Below are 25,236 nucleotides of genomic sequence, written 5' to 3'. Positions count from 1 at the left end.
ACACAACACGACCCAATAACGCAACATTTGCTAACAGATGCTAATAATACACATGTTCACTTATATATTTGGCGTATGTATGTATGTATGAGTCACTAACCTGTACAACATGGAAATGTGTACTCTCTACGCGTCTCACATATATAATACTCTTATAATTCATTGTATGAGATATTTGGATAAATTGTTATGACACAGCAGATGCAAACATGCAAACTGCGAATTAGTAAGTTACACAGTTCTTTTCTGGAAAGAGGATAAAATTGTATTCTTCTAAGCATATAAATCCTTTCAACACCTTTTGTTTAATTGCTGATTTTGCTCCAAGAGATCACGGGCTTAGTGTTGTCAGCAACTGTGAAAGCTAACTAATCATGCTCAAACTTCATATATCCAAATTTTAATATTCATATACAATAGTTTGTGCGAGGCTGAACTTGTCATCATCAAATTATGTCGTATAAACAAGGTCATGCTAAATCCTGAACAATGGTCGATGGTACGCCCTTAAATCACTCCTCCATGATTATCTTTCCTACTGCATAATCCACTAACTGAGGTAAGTGAGCATTTATATGTTGACGTGCACTTCCTAATGATTAAGGCATCATACCCCAAGCGAGGACGTATGTTCATAAATATGCATTCGAACAATTAGTGGTAGGACATTATCTGTAATTGAGATATGCATCAATTAACTTGAGATGTCATTCAAATTATTTGGTACAGTGTCCTTTTGAAATTCTGAATTAATTGAATTTCAATGCCACTTTGGTTCTGGGGATGTCACGAAAGCGTCGAAATACAGTGATACTAGCAAATACATAATTCAATTAAACAAGATTTATTAGCAGTTAATATCATTTTTGTCTTAATTAACTGCATCACATTTGTTGACACCTTATAAATACATAGATCTTAAATAAAATTTAATATTTTAAAACAGGACGGAAGTAAGTGGTAACTCAATTTATTCTCTTCATTACTACTCAACCACGGCTGTATGTACACACATATTTATTACTGGAATAAAGAATAATAAACACGTTAAAGACTTAATTAGTTAATTGACCTGATTAATTAATTTGTGCATTTATTTTTAAGCTATAAACACGATTGGTCCCAAACGTTAACTGCATTTCCATAAATGAGAGCAGACAATTTTCAGTAAGCCTTGTGAAGCTGTTCGCACGACTTGGAGCTGAGCTGGGAGTACTGGCGTTTGAGCGTCGTCTGGCTCGTATTGGACGCCAAGAATTCTCTTCGAGCAACCTCAAGCAAGATATCCCCGGTTTTTATGCTCTTGAAAAGCAGCAAGGCTTCCGCGTGGGTGGAATTTGCAAGCGGATGCCCATTTATTGACAGTATCTCATCCCCTATAAAAACAAAGGTTGGTTTATTACATTAGTGACATTTGCATATTACAAAATCATAAAAATGGGACACAACGCACTGCACAGAATAAATTATGGCACAACATAAAAAATATGATGAAATTTATAACAGAGACCAACCAGCAAACGATTTCATTGAAAGACTTCTGTAGGAAAAATCAACAATCAACTATGCCAACTACTTTCCAAAGTTATCGCTTTGGACGCTAGATCTCCTCAGCAGTGTGAGCAACAATGAAATTGAAAGTGCATGAACATTGACGATTTATGCATCGTTTCGAATTTAGTTCTTACCCTCCGTTATACTCCCTTCTTCAGAGGCTTGTCCATAGGGGAAAATCCGCTGCAAAATAATAATATAACAACAGTATAATAACATGTACTCATCCTCAAAGATAAATTACAGATTAGAATTAATTAGAATTGGCTACGATTGATTCTTAACGAATTTGTTCAGTATTATCATACCAATCATATTTTTAGTTCAGATTTAACATGATTTAACTGATGAATCACCTTGATAAATATTCCTGGAACGGGTGAATCTGAACCTCCAATTATAGAGAAACCAAGACTCTTTTTTCTCGGCCCCTTGTTGAAGCTGACCGTGAAAATCGACAGGCAAAGAGACTTTGATCTGCTTGGTTTTATAGAATTCCACTCACGGTCCTTGTCTCGAACACGATTTCTTAGTCGCAGAGAAGGAGCAGAGGAAACTTTTTGTACATCATTCAACATGGGTTTTTTAATTGGTAGGGTAGTGGTGAACTTTTCGCCAGATTCTTCCACCTTCGTTCTCGATTTTGATTTCTCCTCTTCTGTCCCCCCATCACTGACAAATACGCTTGAACCACTTGATTCTTGATAACCAATTGTCACATGGTCTGCGGGTTCCATTTGTGCAATTGAGTCTGTCGTCTTTCTTTCTTTGACCTGTTCCAAGGCTCCATCAGTTGCATGGGAGTAAAAGTCCACGTCTTCTGATTGATCTATTTCAGAAGTAACTTCTATAATTGAACCGTCTTCGCCTTTTCGAAACCCATTGACAGAGGACGATCTAAACTTGGGGTTTCTATTAATCGTATTAATTGTAATTAAGCAGCCACCACTGGCCGGAAATGAACACGATGATGAACCCCCAGAAGAGGTGTCACTATCATTGGTGGACCCTGTTTGAGAATCCAAAGACGTCGTCTCGGATTTCTTGTTAATTGTTGAACATTCTTCTTTGATTGGATCAATGTTGTCGGCCTCCGTTTCCGACGATGCTGGAGACTTGACAGAATTCCTAGGCGACTCGTGTCCATTTCTCGTAGAGTCGCTGTCATACCCACTTTCTTCTACTCCATTGGAATTCCCACTATTAGATTTGCCAACCTTGCGCTTGTCAGCCAGCATATCTCCGATGGAGTAGCTTCTTCGTCCCCAGAATGTAGGGCTAGGGATCTGCTCATCAATTTCGGATGGATTTCTGTGCAGTAAATCAATACGGATTTGCTTGAGTGGGTCGTCGATATGGTCGCTGAATATCCGGCAGACACTTTCTACTTCGTCTTCACAATCTACGGCTGATGAGTGATGACCCTCTTCCTTGGTCGATGATAGCAGATTTCCCATACTGTGGTGAAACCCTTTGTGTACGAAATTTGACGCGAATGAACACGAGTTTTGAGTGTGGTCCTGCTTTTGAATAAGTGATACTCGAGGAGGTTTTATTGGGCATTTTTTAGGTTCTTCCTGTAAAGAGGATAATCTTGACCTTATGATGTAGTCGTGTGGAAATGAGGACCGCTTGGTATTCGTCGTTTGTGTGGTAAAAGTTTGTTGTGGTGAGAAGCATGAAGAATCCAGAAACGGAGTTGTTGACGTGGACATATCCCTATAGCCTGGCAGCGTTCTGCCCTGATTTCCATTTTTAATGGATAGATTCTCACAGCTTGTGGCTTTTGGGAGTTGATATCTACTTCGAAATTGATTCATGGCTGACAAAGGGCTGAAAATTGTGTCAGATTTTAGGGACGAAATGGAAGAATATTTGGAGTGGAAAATCTCATCATTTTCAGTATAAAGTGTAGGGAACTGGAACTTGTTGTCGTTCAAATCACAGTTGAGATCTTGGGTTGTCATTGTACCTTTATCTTGCTTGGAATTGACAAATCTTCCCCGATAAATCCTGTTAGATTTTGACAATAAAAGTCGTAGGGATTCAACCCGACCTATTTTTCGCTTTGGTGACAAAGACATTGTATCGTGTTGTTGCTGACGAAGAGGGTCGATTCTTTCAGACATTGCGATTCTTGCAACATGTTCCTCTTGGTCTTCAAATTTAATGTTTTCTTCAGAATTCGGATGAAAGTGTAAAGTTTTCCTTCTGTGAGAAATCACGGATTTGCTCAACTGATCCGAGGATTCAGATCTTCGCAATGAATCCCATGGTCGGGCCACTCTTTTCCACGTGGACACTGTTGGATTAAAAACACGTAATGTTTAATGTGTCGACCATATGGTATTTAAATATTTACTCGTGTTTCACATTAAATTTTTACTTTTGGGCAAAACTCAATATCGTAAAGCTTTGAATAATGATTAGCATGTATGACGCAAATGGACTGGCCAACTGAGGAAAACACTTGTCTGCATATTAATTTAGCAAGTAGGCAGCAGAACAAGTTACTAATTGTAAGTTTCCGTGAAGCAATTTTATTTTGACCAAGAAGAGTGAAAGCCCAAAAATGGAGTGTGGCAGGTTTACGGATCAAGTAGCAGCATACGAATATATGCAAATGCATATACAGACACCACCTGATTGAATTCGCCCTTCAGTAATAACTTAATGGATAGCTTTTATGATAAATGACTTGCCATTTGTCATTTTGCACTTGTCCGGTTGCTGAGGCCTTTTGAACGTTGCTGGCAGCAGACCTTCTGTCGTTGGTCGTTCTTCCGTTAGTGTGGGCATGGTTCGACTCGATTTGTTGAGTTGGGGAGCTTGCCCTCCGATAATTTCCTCGGTGGGTTTCAAAGGCGACATTCCAACGAGGCGTGGGTCATCAAATTCCATCTCTTTCCGTCGGTTGAAAAGTCTCATCGTTACACGTTTCCGCTGTTGTTCAATACTCCTGGTGTGACTCAATATGGTTGCAAGGGCTGTCGTGTCTCCTTTTCACATCCTTCAGCCGTGCATGTCCCAACCTCTCCACGGATCGACAATTTCTGAAAATTTAAAACGTAATTCTTAGAAATTGGCGTAATATATGGAAGAAGAGCGGAAACTATTGTTGCATGCTCATGTTTCTGAACTGCATCATCTTCTATTCAGTTTGTTCATTGATAGGAAAACAATTTAAAATTACTGGACTTGCTTCTTTACGTGGGTGAATGGGAAAGTTGGTTGTGCAACTCATTACTGATACAAGAACACAGGGGAGGAATTTGTGTGTGACGGACGACAAACTACGTGACAAGACAAGAACGTAACTTATTTTGTGTGGCGATTAGCATCGAAAGTGTAACACTTAGCAAACTACAAAATTTTCTCAGAATTGTAAAAAATAAGATGTCAATCTTAATCCATAATAATCCAAATAAATACGAAAATATCGCGTAAAATTGGGTTATTGGCAATACTGTCTGTTTTTCAAATGAATTATCTAGTTATCATTTATGGTCCGAATCTTATCTAACATGCATGCACATCTTTAGTTCGCAAATTGTATACCTGAGATTTCGTCGTACATGAATGAGCGTGAGCTTGATGGGGAAAATCAGGAACCCGTAATAAGGCTACACTTATTTTGTACGTGACAAATAGTGGCATGTACATTTGCATTACCTTATCCTTAGCATTTCTACTCATATGCATTTACCTACCGTATAGCATAATCATTTATTTAGTCACCACAATTTGTTGATGGACACTGCGATGCTCAATTTGACCGTAATTTATATAATGATGCTCCCACTTTTTGCACGTATGCAACAGGCCACCACGTTTCCATTTGGTTTGCTGCACTTGAAAAGGATTGTTTTGTTTTGAAACGGGGACAACACAGAAGTTAGACAATTGATTAAGCCCCTTGTGACCTTAGTGAAACTTTTGATGTCTTGTAAACTAAGCACATCATTTTTCCATGTGCGATATCATTGTTTGACAAGTTTTTTCAATCGAAATAGTCGTATAACTTCAGCCAACGCAATGATACGTACATAGATTGATTATTTTGCGTGACGAATAATTTTTGTAAAAAATTGAAACCTGTTTTCCCAGATGAGAGGGAATTTTTAACAAAGCAATAAATGCCAAGACGTATATCTCACTGTTACAAAGCGATTGTTTCTTGTGGCACCAACGGACGGAGTTAAAACTTAAAATGAAAGTCCATAATCGATAATTCAGTACTTAAGAGGAAAGTGAAATTCGGCGTTTCACGAAATATTAAATGTTTGCTTATTATGACTTGCAAAAATGTATCCTATAACATTCATTTTAAATTGGAGTTTTGATTCTGATTAAAATCTGGTAAAAACAATGAAGTTCCAAATTGTAATAGGGACTAATGAAGATAGCGATAAGATGCAGCCATTCAGTCAGAATGACGGTTTCTTGTATTGCTTCTTGTACCAAATTACATATTTATTTTATTTACAAAAATGTCTCTAGTGTAATTATGGCACTTACGAGGGTGCATACTTAACAACAAAGGGTTAAAGGTGGTCATAATACTCTGACAACTGTACTGACTGTTGACAACTAGCACATGTAATACTTATCATCGACAATAAAAATGATAAATTTGGCAAAGCTGGCGAATGAATGCATGTACTTATGTATGACGACGCCGTTAGATCATAAATAGTGGCTGACGATGAACGTATGCTCACTTGGGTGCAAAAATATTGAAGGCTCGCAATCAGTATGAGGTCTTTAAGCTAATGAGCTAAAAATTCTGATCGTGATATTCTTTTAATTTTTATGTCAATTCAATCTGATTTAGTGTTGGATTTGGATTCTTTTTAGCACAATTCGTGTAAACCCTTGCAATCGAGCAATGAATGAATGAAAGCCAAACCACCCAACGAGTCGTATCATACGCACATAATTGAGTTGCGGTGTCTACATAAATTATGGCATTTCAAATTCTATTTTGCCTCACATTTAGCTGAGGAAGTTGTATGTATGTACATATAAATATGCCTTTTGGTAGAGGTAGAAATAGCTTATTAACATAGACCACACAAGCAATTTCTCAAAGTGTTGAACCATAAAAATTTCCCATCAATCGTCGCTTATTGACTCCTAGTATGCAAATGTCTTTTTGTACAGATCTGTCATTAATTTATATAGGGCAGAGTTTTGCTGTCCCATTGTGTAAATCCTTCATTTCGTACATTTACCCTGTTGATCTAGATTCGATTTAAATTGATTGGTCGCCTCATTAAATGCTATTTTTTATGGTTGGCTGAATGAGTCGTGTCTTGTTAGAAGATTAAATGATTAAGAAAATTAAACTTTTTCCAAATACAATGAAAACATAATGACCTTCGTTGTTTTGGCTTGCCAATATACTTCACAACTATGTACAAGCTATACGTTAGCTTGAACTTTTTACACTAATTTGGACAGGTGAAATTTGTTTACTACATATTCGTCGGTGTGATTTTACTTGACTTTACTCCAGCAAGAAATATATGTAGATTCAGACATCCTCAATTACATGATTAGTAAGTAAAACGACCAAGAAATGATTTATTATACACAAAAATATTTAAATAAAATGTTCAGATTTTGATTTTTTGACGAATGTGACGAAATTTCTCATAATGTAAATTAGTCTTGCATGGATGGAACCGAGTATCTGTAATAATACAGATGTGTCCAAGAGCGAGTTCCCATTGTTCCCCTCCATTCATTCTAGCTAGTTTTCTTATTGATAATAAACCTAGTTTTTAAAACCCGTTAAAATGAGGTATTATTCAGTGTAGATGATGATGGTGGTGTTATGTGATATCAAACCGGCAAGAGCAATTTTCTCGTAGAATTATACACAATGAATCTTTCGTCTAAAAACCTGAACCGACTGCGTACTAATATATTCCAACCGACATACTCGCTACCATTCCTGCCGTTTTGCACTGCGGATGAGCAAATTGCATTACTTATCTATCGCGAAAAAAACATGTTTCTACATTAGTTACCAATTACGCGAAGAAAAGAAAAGGAAGCGATGACATACGAAATCTGCAGGAGAAGATGAATCCAAGCCTTATCCAACCGTGGAGTGATGTGGTGATATGCAATCCAACCAGCAACCAACCAACCAGGGACAGAAAGCAATTGCCAATTGTAAAATGTCGGAGGACAATAACACCCCGTTACCACCAGGAGATCATGGGATAATCAAGCCACGAATCTGATCTTGCCGCACACTTAACGCGACTTAATATATTGCATTACACTCAATTCAATTCAATTTCAATACATTGCATAATAGAATAATCGTCGAAACGTACATAACCTCAACTTGTGCTCGTGCTGGTTCTCTCAGCAGTGCAAGAAATTCTCAGAACTGCAACCATCCAAAACCATTATGTGTTTCTTCTTCTTTTCGACATTTTGTGTGTATGTACATGCTTGACAATTCGTCAGTTCCCGATAAATGAAATGTGACACTGTAGAAACGTCATAAAATGCGAATGGTACTTACAAATGAAAAACCACTGAAACCAGTATTTTTTCCTCTAATTTGCAGATGACTCTTCCGGCCGTACCCTGGATGCATATTTTGGAAACGCTTTTACTTGTATTAACGATGTGTATGCTGTTGATGAAACAGCGTGAACCAGTGATAGATGAAACTGTAATAAGTGCTGATTATCACGACAGAAAGAGAGTGCGAGCGACACACACAGGGTCAGGCTTCCGTTTTATGTATAGTTCCGAACCCTGAGTGGTCCAACCAAGGATTTAAATACACCCCATACGACGCTAATGCCATTTAAAATTCAGCATCTTAACGGCACATTTCATCAAGTAGCGTAGAAATGGCAATGCTTCGTGGTAGCATGAATGCATTTTCTATGCATGTGTAGAATTACTGTACCGACCGGCATAAAAATTGGGGAGGACATAATGCGATACTACTTTTAAAATCAAAGTTAATCTTGCAAATGTGGACCCCCGTTGTTTTTCTTCCTGGCTTACATCCGATTTAATTGACAAATAAACCGCCTAAACAACTAGTAATCCTTGACTTAATGCTAGGTTGTACTTATTGCTGCTGCTCGTAAAATAAACACGGCCCCCACAGATGCGTTTTCGCCCACTTTTTATGATGGGAGACAAGGGATCCTACTCAAATTAGGATTTTTATTATTATTAGTAATGTTCCATTGATGATGACTGATAAAAACATCAAACACCAGATAACAAAATTACGGATGTGTATAATAAACACGCTGCTGAATCCTTAGTCTCGTTCCTAAGTGCAAACTAATGTTCGTTTGTGAGGTTTTTGATTTAATCTTTATCATGTTCAAAAAGCCTGATGTCTGAAACTATTTACACACAAAATAAGACCACGTCCTAACGTTGGTGAATAACTGCTATTCAGACATTGTGAGACGGTCATTCCATTATCATCGATGTGTTCATTCATCTATAAATGTTGCAAATGCGAAAAGTTGAAAAGGAAGTTATCAGAGAGTAAGCTCAGAATATTCAAATAAAAGTAGAGTGGACCTCAATTTGCTAAAGAATAACGTGATTGCAAACATGATGGAACAGATATTCAAATCGGAGAATGAGGAGGACCACTAGTTGGACATGCATGGTCGTGTTTATCTCTGCACATTTTCAAAACATTATCGTGACATAATTAATTTACCCTCTTCGTAGAGAATACCGAATTTTTTATTTTCATAAGAAGGGCCTGAGGTACACAGTTCTGTAAATTAAAATGCATCCTTGTCACACGTATCAACTTACTTATATAATTCTTAATAATTTGTGTCTCTAAAGCCTCTATAATGTAGAATTATGACTTGCACAAAATACTAGAACCATTAAAAATGATTAGATGTATAGACTTTGCAATTCTGTAGAAGACTGATAAAACTAATTATCAGTAATGTAAATCATATTATTATTCTTGTTTCAAGTTCTGGTGGGTGGTGTACAGTGCAGTAGTTTTATTACTAAATTTTCGCCCCCACACACATCGATAGGATCAGGAGAATGAGTTTCATATGTATCACAATTTGTTTGATCAAATTAAAAATGAAAATGACGTCATACAACCCGAACTCTTAAATTCAAGTTAATACGCTTTGCCCACGGCCACACTATGCACACAGGGAAGGATAATATGTGGTACAGGTACTATGGTCTTATGGTCCGATAAACAATTGGTTGACACCAATCCCCCAGAAAATTGACATAATTTGTTTAGTTATTAAATAATTTGAGGATGGTGAAGTCGACTTACTATGAAAAATAATTGAAAATAACAATAACGGCTGAAATTTTTCTTGTAAATGGAGCAAGAGAAATAACAAACATTAAAACAAGACTGAGGACTACATGATCTCGTATTTATCTCGTCAGTCATTCTTTTTTAAAATACAGGCGTAATGTCGGGCTTTACGAAATTCAAATCCACTACTGACACAATTTCGTTACAAAACCCTTCCCACAATGGTCATCATAAATGAAACAAAACCGTAACAGCAACGAAGATGACAGCAACATGAAGAATGAGTGGAGTACGTACATTTATCACGGAAAATGATGGCTTGTCCTGTCCGACCGCGACTCCCCACTACCAGAGACCACTACTAAAAATCTGACATAAATGTAAATGAAAAATCAGAGCTTCAGGCTGATGAATCAAAATACAAAATTGCATAAAATAAAACGCTGCGTACAAAGTGTACAATAGAGCATGTCAAATTTCAAGTTGGTTATACATATTTGCTTGAAAACAACAGAGACTTTCCAACAATACCACCTGCTGCAATTTCAACCTGCAATCGAAATTTCGAAAAATACCTGAAAGTCTGAATTCAAATCTTGATCACTTTGTGTACATGCATACATATGCATATCTACATACTACGTAAATTACTGTGTAAATTGGGGGTACCGAAAACCTAAACCTTTGTTTGCATATCTATGTAAATATTAGCGAAGGAGGAAAATTGAGCAAGAGCGATAATAATTGTCTCTTAAAGTTTGCAACAATTAAAAGTGGGTATATCGCAATAAAAACAAAAAAAAACAGTCGTCAAATTGGTTTACGGTGCGTTTGCATTTAAATTAGAAGCATCTGATGTGATTTATTTGATACTACGTGAGTGGATGAAGGTCTAATTCAGTTGGTGTGTATTATTGGAATTCAATTGGAGGTAGTTCTTCTATTATCTGTGCACACATGTAGCTGAGCTTCGTATGAGATGCTCTATTCCGTTGCTTCTTTTATGTACCAGCGTCACAGTCAGTGGCGTTTCATACAAGCCTAATCTTACAAGTTTCAGATTGTCTTGAACCCAAATTAACGACAAGATTGCCATTTTGTTTAAACAATTAATTAACAGCTGGTTCGTTAATCCAATCCACCGTAAATATTTTATAATGAATTCAATTTCCAATTACCCTGCAGGTTCCCTAACATACACATGCTTTTATAGTATCCCATGCCTTGTCCTGATGACTTGAATTCGTGAACAATGAATATTTGCATAGGTATGTACGAACAAATCGAACATGAAATAGGCTGACTAAAGTTTAATCTGTACGTATTTCTTCTACGTACATGCAAGAACGACAAGACAACAAAGTCGTAAATGTTGAACTGAATATCGATAATATGCAGGCGATGTGTAAGCCTTATTACTTACGCAACGAAGCTCAGGCCACCAAACTCATTATTTGACTACACCTGCTCATTTTATTTAGTTTGCACCTTCAAGTCAAAATCATTTCCTGCAAAATGCTTGACCGATCGACGATATTACCACTATTACATATTCACTACTACTACATATTCTAATGCATAAATTGAGACACACACGCACACGAATACTATCCCGTCATTCAAAATGTACGAGCACAGATGAATATAAATCAATTTTGGTCCATTTTCTGACGGCTGAAATGCAGGTTGACGAATGGCTGCTGTTATTTAGCAAGTCGTAAATTTTTTTGGTGGAATGCAACTCAGCAACACTGTGTGTCTACCTTCCTGTCAATTATAAAGTAATAGCACAAGCTGGCACAGATTTAGAAGCTTGAAGAGTAAATAATACGAAAAACTTGCAGAAGCTCATGCTCAAGATCCATCGCAATTCACACCATAAGACGAGTCGACCAGTAGTTATGATTATTAAATAATTGATGAATTGCACAAGGCATCTAAGAATCACAATGTAATGGTTTTCAATCAAATATGAAATTGTTCTTGGTCAATTCACCACCATTTTTACACAAAATTACGAAAATCCAACCACAATGATATGCGGCAAAGAAGACTGTGCAACTGACAAAATATTGGTGACGAACAAATACAATAAATTAGTATCATGATGATGCCACGACTGGTTGTAACAACGGGAAGTCTGTCAAATTATTTTGGCATATGGACTGGAAGCAATCAAAAAGTTGTTAAGCATTATTTTCTTGTAATGGACGCTACATCATTCAGCCAAATACTTTCATAATTCAACAATAATTATTATTGTAAAATTGCATTATTTGGTAGAAAAAACTTTCTGTGAAAAATAACGTTAAACATATTGCAGTCCAATTCTAACCGTCTCTTATTCTTTGTGCCAAGGTAAATGATGATTGAAAATTGGTACATGTTTTAAATGCGTGTATGTACATAAAAACCGCTGTTATTATTCATAGCTGAAATAATGAATCAATTCCACTCATTTATAGCAATTAAGATAAAATGATTGAACCAGTGGAGGATTGGGGTTTGCTTTTATCTAATATGATGTATCCCTTCTCCCATAACCTCACCTTGCTCTACACGAGTCAATTAGGAGAGCTAATGAGTTTTTCGAGTTTTAATGCTAAAGAAGCTTAATTTTTGCCAAGTTATCTGCATTTGGTTGCAAAACATTTTGAATTGAAGATTTTGTGCATAATTGTCGTGTCCGCGACTGCTTTGAGGTCTTTGTCTACTTTTACTTAATCAAAAATTATTCAACTGGCACTTTTATAATTCTCCAAATTTGTGTGATAACAATTGTGAAAGAATATGAAGAATGAAGAAAGGGACAAAATTGGAAGTTTGATAACATTCTTGACCACCACAGCATGCTGACTTGTGGACTATTGATGAAAATAGGGGTTATTCTACAGATAGACTGAAAGTTTTTCCGAAGGAGACTTTAATCATAGAACTTGGTTGGTTGAAGCTGCTTTTTGCAAGAGTTGTGGTGTCGTCAGATTTAGAATTTTTGTAGATGTCAACTTTACTTTTAATAAAATATCTTTAGTCAGAGAATTTTTCACGTACTTATTTCTATTTTTACCACACCAAGGACAACCTCACACATATTAATCTTAAGAGTGTATCTTTTCTTATCAAGCTGGTTATATTATTGAGTTGATAGCTCGTTATTTATTTTAGTTGAATTTTCAACATTATTTACCGAATCTTGAATGTCGTCAAAGGAAATCAGTCAAATGTAATGACAGGACAATAATTGGATGTGCAATGTTATGACTTTCATTATTTTTATGGGGAACCAATCGTATACGTGTTTAAATAGATAGACGATGGTGGACACTAATTATCTCAAACGTGGAGTTGTATACATACTTACACACGTAGAAATGAATAAGTAGTTGCACTACAAATACGACAAAGTCCATTCGCAAGGTAAAAGTACACTTTGTTCATTCATTTTTTGCTTGTTGCCACTTGACTAGGTGAAGTTAAGCCTTGCTAAAGTTATTGGATAACTCTTTTATTAGTTGTCAACAACAAACACTTGTTTTGTATTTGTACTTGGACCGTACGATTAAATGAGAATTTCCGTTTGAGTAGTTTGACTCCTTGATTTGTGGTTTGGTGTCAGTTGGCATTGAATACTAACAAGACAGCGTTAACTCATTTCTTATTGTCATGAAATCTATTAGATTTTCATTATAAAATTCGAGTGTCAACAATAATTGTACCAAGAAAAGAACAAACATCATGGGTTTTGTGGAAACGTGACAAAATGCAAGAAAAATCTCCTATTCATCATAATTTTTATCTTGCCTCATTATTATGTCAAACCAATGCCTCGCTCCTGTCAATCCTGTCCTGTTATGCATGCAGATCTTTGTTACGATATGGAAAATATAAACATTTTTCTAAATGTTTAATCGTGTAGCAAAAAAATCATTAAATAGACATTCATTATCACGGTTGACACAGCTTTTGCACTGGGTCTGATATATCTCAGCAACGACATTCCTCAATAAATAAGTCTGTACCTCTGCTAAATGTTTTTGGTTTCAGCTGCTGCTTACTAAACTTGTTTGACCCTTTGTTTATAATTAGAAAGTGCTAATATCGGATATTTTTAGCGGACATAATCTAACAGGAGATGCTGGTGTAGCCAAGAACAGATTACGTTAGAAACTCTGATGTGATAAGAGATTTTTAAATTCATAACTCACACTCTCTCGTCAGAAATGGAATTATTCTACAAGTACATGCAAATTTGTATGTTTAATTAATCGAATGGAATGAATAAGCAGTTTCGGACAAAAGTCAAGGAAGGAATAAAAAAGGCGCTACGGATAATATCGTTGAAATTGGGAGAGTTTTAAGCTGGATGGTCGAAACCATGTGAATCAAAATTTGTCAATCAACAGGCGACCATAAACTCTCTAAATAAAGTTTCCGCTGTGTTTATCTTGAAATGTTTGGCTATCGGAAATGTATTTACGAAAATCTGCAATTGTGAAATTTAATGATAATAAAGACTGCGGACTTGACGTATGTATGTAGCGAGGCATTCTTCTGCTTATCTTATTTTTAGAGACACCCAGACCAATATTTTACAAAAGTGCCAATGTTATTGTGGATCTATTCTCCCAGCATAGATTCTACCCTGCTCGACTACCTGGTGCAAAGATTTACTCATTTGATCTAATGTGCGCTTTCCCCTTCATGACAAATTTCAGGTTTTTTCGATCAGTTTATAAAATTGTATACTATTTACCGCCACCACTTAAATGACCTCCACCGGTCAACCACTGGACCCACCGTGCCGACCATCAAGCTCACCAAACGTATTTTAGAGATCTTAAGACTAATTGTAAGTTGGTCAAAATCGGTTCAATGATTCGTCCCCTAGCACACTGTCGGACATGACGATTCCATAAGCTCAATCTAAAAATTTGCATACTTATTATGACAGAAATTCTTTACGGAATATAAATTTGTAAATTCACCAAGAATTTTAATGTCTGTATTAAGAATAAGTTTTAGCAGAAAAATGCATATTGAAATGTTACATGTTAGTATCCATACTTGGAGCTTGTTTACAAGATCATTTCAACCTACGTAGAAAGGCATTTTGCAATGATCTTATAAGTCCCTGATCGGAATAACGCATATCTTTGTTCGATACTGACATTGATAGTCAGTCGCCAATTAGGTATTAAATAAACGGGCGTACTTAAAAAATATAAATGCGTCCAAGATGCATATATTTAAGTGCCAAATTGCTTGAAACCTATTTACTCCAAGTCCATCAAATCAGTTTAAATTTGGTATGAGTGGCGACGGATTTCTTGGTGTGTTGAGACATTTATTACTTTTGCCCAATAAATTTGGGAAGACCAAGGAAAGTAATATCCTTTAAGAAGACAATGCCACTTGGCTAATAAAGAATTCCACGTGGAGAAGAGTCCTGTTGGTAAAAGTGTTCCTTCTAAGGACGTCCGTTCACCAAAATCACATAGTATTTGATGGTACACGAGTGTTACGTATTGCTTGTATGCACATATATAGCGAGAGAGAGTGTGTCGTAATTTGTGCTGCTTATTACATATATTTAAATCAAATAAAGGAGATTTGATTCGTGTATCCACAATTTAGAATTAACCCTTGCACGCGAATAAATGCATTTTGCTGCGCTTGACTAAAATTTTGAAGTTAAAATGTGCAATTTATAGGGATTATTTACTAATTAAATTCTGCCTGCATTATACAGACTGCATACTATTTTGAATTGCTTGCTTTTTATAAGTCTTTTAATTGAAGCTGATCTTGGCCGGTTGAGCTGAAACATATGCAGCTTTACTTCAGTTAACTACTTTATGTATGCGCTATCAAAGAGTTGCATGACAGATGGGAAATGGTTTACTCAAAGACAACGCAAAAGCAGTGATATCTACGTATCTTTGTATAATCTGAAAATAGAACGGTTAGGTTTCTATTCTATCCTTATTTTTTGTGGATTAGGACTAATTTTAGGCTGTGCTGTTAAAATGTTTAATGGAAATTGGTAAACTTGGACTTATTCTGCGGCGCTTTTCATCTTGATGGTTGAAAGTAAAACTCTAACCAAACCTCAATAATAATTTAAGGTTAAACGTAGACACTACTTAAGGAATATAATTAACCTGAAATCAGCAAGCAAACATACAAATCATTCGGTATTATTACTCCTCTGCAGCGCTAATATGCCGTGTAAACCTGAATTTTAGAGAGAAATTTTGCAGTAAAACACATAAATTACTCAACTTGACACACACACAGGCCGACCTCTTGTTTGAGTGATTATATGCGACGTGAGACTGACTTACTATGTGGCAAGTAGTAAATAAGATGCAAAAATGAAATTGAAACGGACGCTCCTTAATTATAATATAAGAGATCTGCTGCTGCTCTTCCTTAACAATAATTAACTTTTGAGTTTCGGTGACCGACACCGACATTTAACTTACGATAATTTTGGTGTAGAAACTGGTCCACTCTCGTTCAATGTCAACCGTCACACGCTACTTATTTCGGCAGTGATGACAGTAGCTGAGGAATCCTCTTCTTTACGTGCAGGACGTCTGGGACTGCTAGGATTTATTTCCTACAATAATTCAAAAATTACAAAATGTAAATGCAAATGACCAAAAGTTGTATGAAATAGTATGAATGTATTTACTTAGTTATAATTTACATGTAACTAATTTATTACGACGTGCAGTGCAATTTCATTGCCTGCTTTATTAATCCTCAGATGTAAAATTTCGACAAAGTTTCGGCCAAAATGAATGGGACCTTTGTAGCATCCCTCAGGTTGACAAATGACGCAAATCCCGAGTTGTAAGTCAAGGGTAACTGTCTGAGCCATAGAAATTAGTATCATCAAATCTAATCACATTAAATGGGTTTAAATTGTTTGCTGTCTCCGGGCCAAATATTTTTAGTTTTATTTTAATATGTTTGCGTAAATGGTGATATGAAATAATCAGTACAATAAAAATCGTATTCATTGTAATCCATCAAGTTCAAAGATGACGACGGATATTTATGATGCGCGTTTTTTGTAATTTGTTATTTATTGCTGGCAAAATTCGATAAAGAATGCTCTATTTCCCACCTAATATCCATAATATTAGAGATTACAGAAAAATTTCATTAACGTCGGTCAGTAAGCAGCACCTTGATTATTTTTATTCCAATTCTTGAAAAGTTCGCTCAATTGATTTTGCAACGCTTGGTCATTGCATTAATGTGCTTTATTTGTAGCGCCACAGTGAGCAAATCTCCAATTTAATATGAACTTAACTTTGTATACTTTCTTGGAGATTAAGGATTTAGAATTAACCAATGCAGATAAAACTCGCCATTATCGACTGACAAGCGTCTCTCGTGTATGCAATACGACTTAATCCTCTAAATGGCGTGTGAGCCGAGGCGGAGACATTAAGATTAAGAATAATTGTTTTTGTGCGAAAACGAATTGAACTCTGATTAGATTCCTCGTAGGCACGCACACTAAAAATAAAATGTGCTCAACAGTCTCGCCCAATTGTTTTATGTGCGTTTCATGCTTCGTGGAGGAACTTTAATCTTGAACTCGACTGCGATATATCGCCCTCATCATCAATGCATTTCAACATCTACCACCAACTCTGAATTCATTAACCTCGGATTCCATAATAGTGCAAGTTATTATTATTATTATTATTATTTCATCAATATGAAATAATGCCATTAGTACACAAAGAGCTGTTCAAACTTTCTATTACATGTTTGCTATTAACCAATTATATTATGTCTGCACGTGCTTTGATGCAGCAAACGCGATTAACTTGAAGCAGCGTTACATAGATATTTACGTGTACCATTTTTGGTACACGTAAGTATCATAGGTATCACCGTAATGCAAGGGTTCGCTAATTTTGATTTCGCATGTATTATTACACATCATCCGAGGCTCTCATTTACTTACGAGCACCGCTGATATGCATTTGCGTTTATTCAAATCTCACAATCTTATTAACAAAGATAAAGGAACACGGGCGAAAAATAATTGGGAAGAGTAGTTTATGGGCGAATGTGAGGATGGTGAAGAGCAAAAGTGTGTGTATACATAGCAATTTTTTAGAGTAAATGAAAAGCGAAAGGCTCTCGACGTGTTTGGAATGAATTGAATGCGAGTATTGATATTGAGCATTGTTAGTTAACAACGAAAATATGTATAGATTTAACGATGATTACTCTATCAAAATGAAATAACATGTGTTCCTCTCCATTGTGTAGCGATTTCAAAAATGAAAATCGTCACCAGTGAACCATGCAATCTTTCATGGTTTCAGTCGAGATGCCAAACTGTGATGCTTTCAATCTTGTGGATGTCGTCGAAATTTCTGACATATCGAGAAACTTGTTGAAACTATTGTATCGTCCAAACTTTCGACTCTTGGTTAAAAAATATGAATGAAATGCGGATGAGAATATGGCTCCTTATTTTTTAATGAATGTTTTGATTTATTATGTTAAATTAAGCAACAAAAAGCAAAAGAAAATTTTACATACCGACGTTGTCGTTTTAATGCACGTGACAATAAGATGCTACAAATGAATCTTTGTGCGGCGTACGTATCTATTCCTTGTCAACCAAATTTACTTGACTGATTACCCAGATAACTTGCGAAAAATTTAATAAAATTCTGCACACACTTCTCACTGAATGAATGACATGTTAATTGTAAATAGGTGGCTGCCATATTTCAATTTAATCTTCAGATCAGAACTGTACGGGCTTCTTCTTGAGCCACTACCATGTTCTCATAAGTATGGACATATGTATGTATGTACCTATGAGGTCCTAATATGCTTTCCACATGTAATAATAATTATGGCCCTTGTTGAGGTTAATTTTATATTTGACCAACTAGAATAAATCACTCGATTGTACGTGTGTTGTGCACATATTTCGTTCAAGGTAATTCACAGTGAAGATGAATTGATTGTTTTATTCAGTACACAAAAAATCACGTTTCAAAGCTTCCTTGATCAAAAATTGAGCAACTAACTAAACACTTTTGTTTATGCAAGTATTTGTACTAATTTACAAGATGTCTTATCAACATAGAAGCGATTTTCACTTGAACGAAAATCTGTTGAGATATGCATGTAAATAATAATACTTATGCATACAATTGTAAAATTATATGTATGCCCATTGCCAAAGCCATAATATGGCATATACATAATAAGCTCGGGTAATTAAAGAATTAAAATCATTACAACTGATGACAAACACATTTGACTTAATGACAAGCAAATAAGCTCTTTTGCCCAATTATCAGTCAAATTATGGCATAAAACAATAATATTTTAGTACTGGAAATTATCTCTGACGAACAAATATTACTTTGAATTGAATTTTTAATCTATTCATGAAAAGCAGTTCTTATTTACACACTAAGCATACAAATAAATACCCTGCCCTGTCATTTAAAATTGTAATCGATATGTGTGCATATACCATATTTGTGTGGAACCACACCTTCGCGCTTTTATGTAGACAAGGTTATGCAAAATGGATACTTGAAAACTCACAGAAGTTATTTTTGAGTTGTATTATTGTCGAGTAATTATCCATTTTACGAGTTGTAAAATTAAGGTTGTTTAGCACACAAGTTTGCCTAAAGTTGCTCTTAAACTTAACCACACACACGGGACGTATATGCATCTTGTCCATATGAGTCGATAATAAATCAGAAAGAATCTATTGTCCACCGTCTTTCAGATGATAATTAATGCTTTTGTTTGGACAAGTTGGAGGATGGTTATTATAGAGGCAAAGGTGTGAGGTCGCGTCTGAGACAAAATGAGACAGTGTTTGTTAAATGCGTTAATGATATTCATTTGAGATGATTTCCAAATACGAATGGGAATGGTCTCCCGTTATGGAAAATTAGATTAGTCAACACTACGTTTTGAAAGAGACAAAAGAGCTACACGAAGTTCTGAAGGAATTGATGAGGGTGGAATCCTACCATTTTCAGAAATCACATTTAATATTTAACCTCGTGAACAACAGGGTGATGACTGTTGGATGCTAAATGGGCACTGCAATATCGTTGACACAATACAGCGAGCCTTGCAGAAATGTATACGCATGCATACATATCATTTTGGCGCATTGACCGAACTAAACGGTCATTCCGTATAAGTGTGATATCTTGTAGACAAGACATGTGGGCCAGATATACGTATGCAGATGCAAGTCCTTGAATATCGCTACATGCGCTGTCCACCAAATTTGTTCAAATCTTACGATTAACTACACGCAATCATGCTTGCCAGACGAGACCACATTTGGGAATTTACAAGAATTTGAACAGTAATGAGAGATCAAGTGACAACGAGGAACCGTTTTAATTGTACAAATCACACTTAGGTAACGCATCAGCTTTATATAATCTCCCACATGGAAAACAGATATTTCCCGAGTTTAATAATAATATAACTTGCACAAACTTTTGTCACCACATCAATAATAATTTTTATAACGAACACACGCTACACGACTAATTTTTTCTGAGCTTTTACCAAGAAGAATACATACTGTACGCATGTAAGCATTCTGATGTTAGCAAATTCGCATCTAAATCTCATTAATTATCTCACAATGGTTCATTGCTGTAAGACAATTAGTGTCATCAAGAACAATCCAAATGGACTTTAATCAAAGACACTCCAAATTGACTTGCAAATCGTATCTATGCTGGCTCTAGATGCTTGACAATTCTCTTACAAAATGCTCTCTGTTTGACTGAACTGGGTCAAAGTTAGAGGAGGAAGTTTCGGCCGCACAAATTTCTCGCAACTCCCACAAATCACTCAAATGACTGACGATGAGACGATTTTCTCCATTATGTTGCATTAAAAATATGCAAATATATGTACGCGCATTAAGGTTTTAACTACTCTCTCTCTCTGATTATGACATTTCCTTATCTAGATCAGTGATTTAACTAGAGAGAATACCCAGCAAAAATGGACAAGTATCAGATTTCATATATGTGTCCTCTCTAAATAACCTGCCTGATTAGCTTTTTAAATAATTAAGTTGTGTACATTTTATATTGTGTGACCCAACAATTTTCATCGGAATAGACAACAAAATCATGTTCAAGTTTAATTTCCATCAGACAGCATATTACCAACAACAACGACGTTTCTTTCACCTGTCATCCCAGTACATACATGGACTTCATTAAAAGTTTTCAATTCAGTAATTACACTCACATTGTTATTGAAAACTGAGCCAGCATCACAAAAAGGGCTGATTCAATAATAACTAAGGGAAGTTTAAGGTAGACTTTTGCAATATTTCATGTTGCTGCTGCAATGACTGCGCATGGTGGCCTTGTCAGATGAATTGGCTGCCATTTAAAAATGAAATTGATAAAAAATCAAAATCAAACATTGCTTCTTTAAGACGATAAGACACACATCGAGCCTCCCCAACAAGTCGATCCCCATCCTATTGAGCCGCGTAGGAAAACAATGAGTGGATGATAATGGATGATAAAGTCAGAAGCAAGTGCAACTCTAATCACCCAGGATTGACTAATCTTTATGTCATCTTTAGCCAGGTTTACATGTACGATATGCACCTCAAGAATACCAACAATATCAATATCAATTAATAGCTGAGTGGTTCTTTGCGCACATATAGGCACAAAAGTATCTATATAAAAGTATAAAGTACGTCTATAATGTTGCTTGACCCATGTATTGATGCAATGTAATGAGTGTATGTAATGGTAATGTAATTGACCCAACAATCCATCCTACACAATCACTAAATTAAGAAAATTGAATTATCAACCTCGTCAACGAGGTTTCTCGAAATAATTGAACATGGATGATTAAACTAATTTGATAAAACGACGTGTGGGTTGAAATCTTGGAATAAAAGATGGTTATTCCTTCCAGGACTGTAAAATGAGTGTGTATATACAGCCATACACGGTGACATGCATTTGATTTAGTACACGGAAGCCTAGCGTAATAATAAGTAATCTTGTCCAGATATGATATGACCGCAGGGGACACAATCGCCGCGTCCTAGATTAAATGGCGCTGCTTAGAACGAAGTCGTTTTTTCCTTATCATCTCAGCTTGACCCCAAAGTTAAATGTGCTGAGATCTTGATAAGCGATTATGTTTGATGATTCAGTGATTCTTTCGCACATTGGTTATTAAAACCACATTAAAGATTTAATGATGGCGCCACTAATTAGCAAATGGTAGAGATAACTTCATTTAAAAAACTTGGAAATATCTAGGTAAGGCACAATAGAATGCGAAATTCATAATTAAGAATCAACTTTTGCTTGTTGTCAGCCACTGAGTAGAATTGATGATTTTCAACATCTCAAATGTTCTTCAGCATATAATAAAGAATTTGTTTGATCATATAGAATGGCTACGTATCAATATATTTTTCTTGCTCGTCGTGTTCATAATAAAAATTCAGGGTTAACTAACCCTTGAATTAAAGCATATTCTTATGCTGTCATATACATACCTTGTTCCAACTCGAATCGCTTACCGATTTGCATGTCAATTCAAATCTCTAAGTGTCACCACCGGTTATGATTACCTCAAGTTTGACTTATTTATGCTTTCCAATATACCAAATTAAGCCAGAGAGTGTATCGCAGCCAAGAGAGCTAAAATTTAGCCAGAAGATTGGGCATGTGCATCTAGTCTAAAGTTGCAATTTCTGATCTCACCTTCTTGTGCTAAGATGTTTTTAAAGTTTAAATAATTCAATACATCGCAAATACTAATGCTAAGTTGAAATGAAAATAGTTGTGGTGGTTAGGAATTGCTTAATACCATAAAATGTCATTGCATTCCCTCAGGAGAGTCAACCCTTTTATTACATCAAAATCACACCAAGAAGTCTAAAAGGTAATCTCGATGATGGTCAACACTTGTGGCGATATATGTACACATTTAATGGTATCCTTAAGCTTAGCTGCGTTGCATAGTTTGTTATTATTAGCAACATAATAGTATCGGTAAAAAGGTTGGCAATAAGACGTTTAGATTGTCGATGATATCATGTATTGACTTTGCACTTTAATATTATCAAAAATATATTGTCCAAAGGAATTAATAAATGGGTTGGAGTGAGTGATGAAATATCATATCAATAAAATCTTTGAATTAATACCACGTAACGCAGTATTCAGTTCTGAAAAACTTTTCAGTTGATTCATGAATATCACGGTGTAGTACTTCAAATTTCTATGAATACATTTGAAGTTCTGATCTAACACCCAAACCTCCAAAATTAAATGCCTTCACCAGTTCTATCATACATACATACGATACGAATACTTAGAACGGCGCAGCGGGTGGACCGTGGATATTATTAAGAAAGCTGAAGAAGCATCCATCATCAAATATTGCATGGGTTATTAGCCACGCAAATTGATCAGAAATTGCGTAATTTGTAATACATAATTCAATTAAGAGTACAAATTGTATTCAATCTGAAAGAAAGAGATGATTAAAAGTTTATTAAAGAAGAAATATGCATGCATGCATATGTATATGTATGTATCGTGCCACGATGTTACATCACTTCTTGATGGAATTTACTATAATTTTCATGAAAATCAAATACTGCATAGACAAATACAGATGATGAAAAGAACAGAGAGAGACTACGTATTTGTACAGAGGTGAGAGTGACTAAAAATAATAATTGAATATTTTACGGTATACGGACGACGATGCGATTAGACAAACATTACTTACTAAATGAATCCAATTACTTATGTAGCTTCAAAGCTTCTCAGGTTACACCATCTGAATGACTGCACTGACTGAATAGAAATTGAACGATTCACTACGACTTCTGTTCCACGGCGTGATGTTGGTATTAAAAAGAAGTAAATCTGGAAAGTGTTAAAACTCCCAATTTCTGATTAGGAGCACAAGTCGCAAACCTTCAACTAAATGGAGAGGTAACATATTGTCCAATTTTTGGGCATTTTAACAAAAATGTTTGACCTGTCTCCATAAATTATTCATAAACTCCAACAAGTTGTTTGGCTCATTTGAACAATTAACAGCTTCATGCAGTGTCATTTACATACACACATGTAAATACAAATATATATATATCACTCCAACTAAATCTTATGTGAAACCACAAAATTTAGGATTTATTTTTTTTTCACCAAGTTGCATAAAAGCTTCATAATTTTAGAGTCTGCATTGTATTTCATACAAGCATTCCAACAAGTTGGGTTTGTGACTTTTCTGTCTTTCTCAAGCAAAAGACTGGCTGCCTAATTTCGCCTTTCTTTAGTCAATTTATAGCTGTTGCACCTTGTATGCAACATAATGTACAGTACAGCACATTGCATATGGGAAGGGCATATGGGAAGGGAAGGTAAAATATTTGTTTGCCGACTAATTAGCGGTAGTGGAAACTTTATTTTTGTTTTCGACCACTTGATAAAAATGTGGACGGGTACGTCTTCCTGTTGGCTCAAGTCATGCTTTAAAATTCAGTGCACATCCATATCTTCTTGACCACGGTTTGCCTTTGGTTGCGTTGAATGAACAGTCTTCCTTGTGATATGTTGCTTACTTAGAAGATCTGCAAATGACGCGGAAGATGCGTTCTCTTGTTTAGTTTTGGCTGCTTCCTTCGTGAGTCAAAACTGGATGAACAACTTCACCTCACCACCGGCTCACAATTAAATCAGTTTCAATTTGATGAATGCATATCCCACCAACCAAGGAATTAGAGGAAACCAGCTTGCTTCTTAATTTTACTTTTATCTCCGTGCTTTGTCTCGATTTTGGCTTCACGTTTCTTGAGACGAGATGAGACGATGCGTTTTAAAACATTATTTTTTAATTAAAATTTACAGGCTTGATACTGCATAAGTAGGAAGGAATTATATCTTCAAGATACAAATCATGGGATTTGAAATTAATATAACACCACTGAACTCGTCGGGGTAGTAAGTTTTCACGAAACTTTGGGCTTGTTATTATTTCTGGCGAATATACTTATGTACAGTTTATGAAAAAATTCAGAATGAGAATTTATACGCGAGATGAAGGCTTTTCCTCTCAACGTAACGATACGATGACTGGTCTGGCTAGTGCTGTTTTATCGACTAACACGGTGTGAGATGTTGCAAGTTGATTTCATTTAGCAGTAAACCTGTAGCAGAAGACTGGTGCATAACGTACATAAAAAGATTTCAAGTGCGGTCGCTACACTTGCCATCCCTTGACTTTTTACACTGTGCTTTGTATGCCACTTGTACATAAAT

At 35.8% G+C, this 25,236-nt stretch overlaps 1 protein-coding gene across 4 annotated transcripts; it reads right to left on the bottom strand.

Annotated features, from left to right (window-relative positions):
* Positions 1–828: 828 nt before the first annotated feature.
* Positions 829–25,087, bottom strand: LOC110854469. Of its 4 annotated transcripts, none has more exons than XM_035859385.1 (6): positions 23,699–25,087; positions 16,351–16,487; positions 4,257–4,607; positions 1,911–3,856; positions 1,689–1,737; positions 829–1,376 (listed from the first exon to the last, which is right to left on the bottom strand). In XM_035859385.1, the coding sequence occupies exons 3-6, from the start codon at positions 4,480–4,482 to the stop codon at positions 1,165–1,167; spliced, it is 2,433 nt and encodes an 810-aa protein (XP_035715278.1). In that variant the 5' UTR covers positions 4,483–4,607; positions 16,351–16,487; positions 23,699–25,087; the 3' UTR covers positions 829–1,164. The 4 variants fall into 4 exon arrangements, with proteins under 4 accessions (XP_035715278.1, XP_035715285.1, XP_035715283.1 ...); XM_035859392.1 differs by lacking the exon at positions 23,699–25,087 and adding an exon at positions 16,563–16,850; XM_035859390.1 differs by lacking the exon at positions 23,699–25,087 and adding an exon at positions 16,578–16,850.
* Between the last annotated feature and the right edge of the window lie 149 nt (positions 25,088–25,236).

Source organism: Folsomia candida, unplaced genomic scaffold (assembly GCF_002217175.1).
Source record: "Folsomia candida strain VU population unplaced genomic scaffold, ASM221717v1 Fcan01_Sc001, whole genome shotgun sequence".
Taxonomy (NCBI): Eukaryota; Metazoa; Arthropoda; class Collembola; order Entomobryomorpha; family Isotomidae; genus Folsomia; species Folsomia candida.
Note: the sequence above shows the minus strand (reverse complement) of the source record. Positions and strands in the feature narration are given on the sequence as shown.

Bases quoted from the DNA above. Each gene is read 5' to 3' on its own strand.
- LOC110854469 (XM_035859385.1), bottom strand. From the start codon at position 4,482: ATGAGACTTTTCAACCGACGGAAAGAGATGGAATTTGATGACCCACGC. The intron at 1,738-1,910 runs GTGATTCATCAG...ATTATTTTGCAG, and splicing joins TTCCAGGAATATTTATCAAG to CGGATTTTCCCCTATGGACA. The intron at 1,377-1,688 runs GTAAGAACTAAA...TTGTTTTTATAG, and splicing joins AGAAGGGAGTATAACGGAGG to GGGATGAGATACTGTCAATA.